Source organism: Cygnus atratus, chromosome 13 (genome assembly GCF_013377495.2).
Source record: "Cygnus atratus isolate AKBS03 ecotype Queensland, Australia chromosome 13, CAtr_DNAZoo_HiC_assembly, whole genome shotgun sequence".
Taxonomy (NCBI): domain Eukaryota; kingdom Metazoa; phylum Chordata; class Aves; order Anseriformes; family Anatidae; genus Cygnus; species Cygnus atratus.
In genome coordinates, this window is record NC_066374.1 from 3,626,235 (window position 1) to 3,633,677 (window position 7,443).

A 7,443-nucleotide genomic window follows, 5' to 3' on the forward strand; every position below is an offset into this window, starting at 1 on the left:
TAGGAAGTAACAACAGCCTTGCTGTTGGCCCTGGAGAAGGAGCCAGTGACGTATTTGCCACCGTCAGGGGCTGGAAGCCGGCACTGCAGCCTGCGAGCCTCAGCCCCGCTGCTGCTCATTAGCTCAGTGATAAGTTGCCGAGTTCCTGGTTTTGCCTCGCACCTTCTCGTGGATTTAAGATCACCTGGGGAGGAAGGCGGTGGGGAGGGAGGAAAGTCTCCCAGTTAGATGTAATCATTAACTGAAGTGATCTTTGATTTTGCTGTTTAATTAGATGGCATTCATTCTGAAGGCAGCCGCCAATGTCAAAGGCACGTTAACTATAGCTGTGAATTATTACTGCATCAATAAAAATAATGAAAAGCCTAGATGCTGGCAGAGCCATTAGGCTTTGGAGCAGTAACAGCTAGTTTGCTGTTTTCAGACACAATCTTTCTTCCTTATTGTGCCTTTCAAATATTTTCATACTGAGAACCCGTGGCTGTTTTTTCTCTACTGCTTCAGCTCTGGCTCCGAGTGCACCCAACCAGGTCCAGCCTCCCCTTTTCATTTTGGACCTCTTGTATCAACATGGAAACAGCTGGTTTGAGTCACACCAAAGGGCACGGTATCTGTACTGAGTCATACCAACCAGCCTGCTAGCCCCTCTGCTGCTGAGTTCTTGCAGTGGAGCACTGTAAGACCAGGTCAGACCTACAGACTTCTGTGACACGGGTGCCCAGGTTTCAGCAACCCAACGTCTCAGGCCTCTGTGATTAGCTGAACTGCTTTTTAAACTGATGTAAGAACACAAATACTGCTTGCAAACTATGGCTAGCGCTGCAGAAGGGCACTCTGGGCTTTGATCCCGTTGCAGTCCTTCATGCCTCTCTAATATCTCATAGCTGTTAGCATCCACCTAGTCCATGATGTCCCAGAAGCAGTGTGAGCACCCAAAATATGTTACCGCTGCAGAAGGAAGGCGTCTTTATCTGTATCTGTATCTGAACGCTCTCCCTGCATCCATCCTCAGCTCATGGGTTGGGGGTTGGTGCTACAAGGCTCAGCAATTTTAGCTGGGAAGTCCACAAGTCTCTCCTTTGCCTTTAACCTTACCAAATATCAAGGAAACAAACCTTTTACTGAAGGAGATGGGGTAACATTTCTCGCAGCTACAAAACCCAGGTCCTGTGGTCCAACCAGAGGCACCTCTGCAAGTGACACAGATCCATAGTAACTGCTCAGCCAGGACATGAGGAATACCAGCAATTTCTAGAACTCTTGATTGTCTGTAGAATCCAACTTTTATGCCATGAGATACCTGAGAACCGACCTGCTCCTGTCAGTGACTGCATCGGTCTGACAATGCTAGCAATGAGTCTGTCCATCCAGAAAGTATCAAGGGCTGTGGGAAATAAGAACGCAGCTTTGCACTGGACTGTGCATAGAGGAAGAAGAACCCTAAGTGAGTAGGAAAAATCAGTTAAATCACGCTGTATCTAGAAAGTTACTGGATTTGGGCAAGGATAAAATGGTTTAATGCACCATATAATTTCTGGTTCACAAACGATTGTTTCTTGGCTGCTGATCTATGATATTTACACTGATGACAACAGATTTTTCACTCATCAGTTCATTTAAAAGAGGATTTTTGAGGTCAAATGTTAAGTTTGCAAATACTATCAAGTGTAGCAACCTTCCACCAGCAGGTATCTGAGGATTAGCAGCTAAGACTTAAAAGCTTGCCTTTTTTTCTCTATAGTTTCCTCTCCACAACCACATTCTTCCAGGGCTTTATTTCTTGTTCAGATTCTTCCTTTGGAAGACATATGGATAGGTATCTGTTGAGATCTCATTGACTCATAAGGCCTTTAGACCGTCGAAACAAATTGAATCACGGTCATAAATACTGAGATCCCTTTTCTTTTTATTCTCATTATTGAGGAATTGCATTTGTAGTCCCATCTGTGAACCAGATTAATTCGGAGCCATCTGCCATGAACAAATTGCTAATTTTGGCAGATACCAGAGAGATGCTAGTATCATCCTCATGTAAACATTTGATGTCAGCTCTGATTGTTGTGAAGAAAACAGCTACCCGTAAAGGTGCTCACGGCTATACCATGAACGTGTAGTAATTCAGCTGGCTGCTTGCAGCTTCTTAAAGAATGCAAGTGGCTCGGCAGCCAGCACAGCCTGCGCCTGTTGCACTGCCAACATCCACCGTAACAAGGCAAAAAACAATGCGAGATGTGTGCAGGCTGCGAGCTGTGATGCATGCTTAACAGAGAGCTGGAGCTGCCTGGCAGAACTCACACGAGAGGCTATTAAAAAATACCTCGATGTTCCTAAGACCTCATCTGAAGTCACAGGGAAGATTTGTACTGATTTCGGCAGGATTCAAAATTAATGGAAATACAACCACTGCTAACGATAAATTGAAAATGATTTGGATATGTGGGAAAATGTGGATTTTCAGACTTGTATTTCCTCTTGTTTGTCAGTGCAGGTTAGCTGCAGACTCCAGCCTGGCTGAAAACGTAACCCACTGTATCGATGTCTGTGTGGCAAAAACGTTTCTAAAATGACTTCTGGGGGAAAACAAATACAGCAACAACAAAAAAACAACCAAACAAAACACACACCCGAAACCACCTAAATCTCAAGATCAAACAGGTGTGGAGGCAGAAGACTTTACTGGGAAGGAGAAATTGTTCAATAGGATTCAAAAGCATTCTCTTGCTCCTATGGTAGTGCTGAACTCAAACTTGAAAGTCGCTTCGAGTTCCTGTTAACTCCAATGACACACATCAGCATGTCTGCATGGTCTTCCCAAGGTAGCAGAAGAAAGATGCTTGCACTCTGATGGCTCTCTCACTGAACCCCAAATCTCCAGAGGTGCCAGCATCTTTCACAACAGCAATAACTTGCTTACGTTAGCCGCAGAGCTACCGTAGTAGCAATAGTTCTGGCTGTAGCTGGTGAAGTCTCCCCAGCTTTATTGAGAGACTCTCAGCACAGTCCGAAGTTGTCAGGACCAGGCAGAACGGGTTCAAGGAGAAATGTTAAGTTCTTAAAATAGCCCACGAACCTCGCTTGGAGGTAAACCTAAAAAGAAATAGGTCTATTTGAACGCATCACCGTTCAGCACACTCATTTATTGTGCGCTTTGTAGTGGCCTTTAGAGAGGGTTGGTTTGTGCTCCTGGCTCCCGTATGCTCTGCATGCACACAGAGTCATCTCTTCCCCCCCGAGACACCCCATCCACATGGCCACAGTGCGGGAGATTTGTGTTGTTATAGTTACTGGCTATGACTTACCCCTGCCACTGGCACGGTATTCTCAGTAAATGGCACTTAAACAGGAGCCTAGCAAAGGTTTGCAGAATAATGACAGCCCGTGGTCACTTAATAACAGGACACGAGCAGCTCTGCCGCCTGCTCTTTTCAGCCATTTCCACCTGGCCCTTCCATCCTGAATGAGACCCTGGATCTCTTACATGAGGCACACAACAAACGTCACTCCTTATATTTGATTTTTATTTTGTTTTCTGCTCCCTGGAAAGGTCAGCACACGGGGAAGAGCTCTGCTCTCAAGGAATGGGTAGGCAGTGCCCAGGACACATCACCCTTCACAGGCTCTGTGGCTGGGGAGCAAAACTGCTTTGCAGGGCATGTCTGAATGGGAACGTGGTGTCTTCCACCCCTTGCCCTTCCTCATTTGGGTGCCTCTGTTGCTATCTAGATACAGTCGCTGTAACCCCACAAAAGGCTGGCATCATGCAGCCTGTGATGTTTTTGGTTGGGGCAGCGGTACGGGGATAAGGGGGTACGAATGAGCAAAATCCATGCCTGTAAAACGGCTTGTGGTGAGTGTGATACTGCTGAGCGATGCTTTTGAGATGCAGAGAACAATTACCTGAACTGACACAAACAGGAACAGCTCTTCATGCCTGGCAAGGCTTTGATACAGCATCCAGCGACCTCCTCTTGGGGGCAGAGGGCCGGAAATGGGAACTAGCAGGATTTCACAGACCCCAGACTCTGTTGGGTGAAGGTGGTGCGCGAAGCATTTAAGAGAGCAATCACAAGATGCTTTTCCTCCACTTCTGCCTCGAGTGCAGCAAAGACAAACAGACAGCCCCGAAGTGGAAACAGGCTGCTACGCCTGAGTCAAGGAGCTGCCTTCCCACACATCTGTTCAGGGAAACTGGACCTTGTGTACAATTCAGGAACAGATTAAGCTAAACCTGACATACAAAAGCGATGTAAGCTTACAAATTTCTCGTCAAGACAGAAACCATTCCATGAGGTGTGAGCTTGGGTAACTACACAACCAAAACAGCAGATTTTCGGTAGGTTTTTTGAAAATATATTTAATTAATTAGGACAAAGCAAGTGCTTTTTGTGAATTAATTAAGTATTGGATTCCCAAAGGACCTTCTGAGAAAGGGTCCAGTGAAGATAATTACTGAACGTACGTCGATACCGCTCTCTAATCAGACTCAGGAACTCGTGTTCAAAAAGCCCTCCTATATTAGCTTTGTGATTTGACAAGCTAACCTGTGTGTCTCGACTTTGCTTAACTAAGCAGGTCTTTCCATTTACCGTAATATCACTGTACATGAAATAAATGTTAATTACCGTCACCGCATGAGCAATCAGTGAAACCACAGAAGGGGAAGGCCAGTCCTGCAGCCCTCTACTGGCAAACACTTCCTACAGTTCACAGAAGAGCCTGAACCACAAACCAGGGGAGTTATCCCCGATTTCTGCATAGGATCTTGCATCAAGCCAGCACTAGATTAAAACATACCAATGAAATCTGGTCTTGTAACAACCTTGTAAATAAAGCTGAAACTGGCACCGCATCTTTTCTCCCCCACACATTCCCCTTCAAGTTGTAAACTTTGCAGCAGACACAAGCCTAGCTACAGAATGATGGCTGCACACCAGCAGAGAGAAAGAAAAATGAAACAGGCCTAGTATGAAACGTATCACTGCCTAGAGATGTTGGAGTTGAGTTTCAGCTGTAATAAATCCTTCTTATTTCATGGACCTCTGTCCAGTTAAGCCATCAGGGCTTTGAATTTGAGTGGCCAAGTTTCGGTAATCAAGAGATCTTACGGAAGTACACATCAACCCCATCACTTGCTTTTCAAGATATTTTAGAAGAAATATGTCATTAATCTGCAATAATTATTAGCAGTTCCTCGCGCTACTTAAGAAAACTTTTAGTAATGTGATCTATCCTTTTCTTCTATTCTACTTTCAGTTATGTTGGGCATAGGATGGTCCAACTTTCTTGGAAAAAAATGGCTCATTCTCTACTTATGGCTCTTATTTTGCTACTTATGTTTTGACACATTAAAACTACGAATAACATCCCAACTTTCCGGTCTGATAGCAGAGATTTTCCATCCCTCTAGCACTTAAACCACACATTAGAACCGCATTGCTGTGGTATGCAGAGTGTTGCTGTTTCTGAGCACTAAGCTGAGCATTCTTGATCGTTGACCCGGAGTGTTTCCTTATTGTTTGCTTTGACTACATAAAATTACTATTTAAAAACTATGTACTAAGGCCCTACCTATCGAAAAAGTTTTCTTTTCTGGTTGACTGATATTAACCTTTTTCTTCTTTCACACACAAAGGGCTGTCCAAGCAGATTTCAAAAGAAAACCTGAGAAATAAGGATCATCAGGTTTGCAAGTTCCTTTCTAAGCACTGATCTTGTGAAAATTGGCAGTGGTCAGTAATGCATACAAACTGTCCCAGTTACCAGCACTAACGCTTGTAGATGAAAAAAAAAAGCTAGGGACAGTGTGATATGTGACACTTGAAATGACAGGATTCAGATTTGGTGGTTTTTCACGAAGATCCTTATGTAACTGATAGCTTTGCAGCTAAGGATCCTTCCTGCAGGTCATAGCTGTTCATCGCTCAGATATATAGCACCTCAGTTCGTGCTGTAATGTTGTGTACTGCCTCAGCGTTTCTGAACTAGGGCTCTCCAGAGATGGAGACCAAGATGCCTCTACAATGGCTAAGTACTGAAAGCTAGCAGACTGCTTCCTTGCTTGCAGTAATTTATAAGCTTGGGTGTTTTCAAGATTTACTTATGAAAAGCAATTCCACTTATTAATATCAGTGCAACAGCATGGCAATAGTTCATATTTATATATTGTAATATAACTTCAGACAGCCCCAAATTCCTTTACAAAGCGTGTGTCTGTAAATCAACCTATAAATCAGTATGTCCACAAACCCTGTAAGACTGAAAAGAACACCAAGTGAAATTGAGAATGCTGAGTTAAGTCAGGCTGAGCGTGTCTGCTCAGACTGGAAAGTTATCATCCAAGCAGAGCTGCCCGCGTCCACTGTGGGCATTTAGAGCAACGGCTCTGCATTAAAGACTCTGGTTTATGACTCTTGAACAGCCCCTTCTCTGTGGAGCACCATTTTCCTAACACAGGATTTTATTAAGGTAACAGCTGAACGGGAACACTTGACTAACCTGCTTTTCTCCACTTGGCTTCCTGTAATTCAGCAGCAGCTCCACAGCTCCCACCACCTCTTTCCGTATCGCGTACAGCAGAGCGTCTCCCACGTACACGCTGTGGCTCAGAAGTAACTCCATGATCTCCAGATTTTCGTTCTCTATGGCTATTAAAAGGGCACTGCGACCGAGAGGATCCATACAGTTAATGTTGATGTTGTAGTAGATCTCCGCCTCTTGTAAGGCATGTTTCACACTGGCATAGTCCCCCTTCTCCACGGCGCTGAGGTAGGCCTTCTCTTCCACCGAGAGCTCTGCCTCTGCTCGCACGATCTGCAGTGGGATCCGATCTCTGTATGGTGAATAGTTTACCTTTTTGTAGTATAGCTGGGCCATTGTTCATAGTGACCAGGCAACCTGTCGGGGAAAAATAAGCAGATGTAAGTGATAAAATGGACAACCAACCCCTATCTGTTCCTCCTGGGGACAAATTTCCAAAGATCCATTGCAGTAAAAGCTTCCGATTCCTTTTCTAAATCTTTCATTCTCTGTACAACCTCAACACTCCCTGACCAACCCCGCATTAAACGACTACCTAAAAAAATTAAGGTTCCACTACTGCTCAAAAGATGTATACATGACAGGCATTTGGTATACTTTTAAATCCAATTTAAACACTGGTTTCTTTTGTCTGGAAAGAAGCGTGATCGGGTTGTTTCTGGATAATCTATCATGTACAATGAGGTGGATTTCTCACCTTTCTTTTTTTCCCCTGCTTAATGTCTTTTTTCTTCCCTCCTTTTTCATCATTGAGCCAGGTCCTCAGCACCTGAACTGCCAGTGATCGGAGGATCACTTTACACCCTCCTATTTACAGTTAAAAATCTCTTGATTCCTCTCCATTTCCATCTCTTAAAATAGGTTTTTATTTTTCTCTAATGTTTACTCTTTGACTAGGTCACAGTT

At 44.2% G+C, this 7,443-nt stretch overlaps 1 protein-coding gene across 1 annotated transcript in view; it reads right to left on the reverse strand.

Moving 5' to 3' along the window:
* The window catches only part of TRPC5 (transient receptor potential cation channel subfamily C member 5), a 64,201-nt gene extending 57,328 nt beyond the window's left edge, over window positions 1-6,873 (reverse strand). Inside the window, exon 1 of the mRNA XM_035541565.1 lies at window positions 6,496-6,873. Coding sequence (XP_035397458.1) covers window positions 6,496-6,873 — 378 coding nt within the window. The remainder of the gene's footprint in view (window positions 1-6,495) is intronic.
* Window positions 6,874-7,443: the final 570 nt, after the last annotated feature.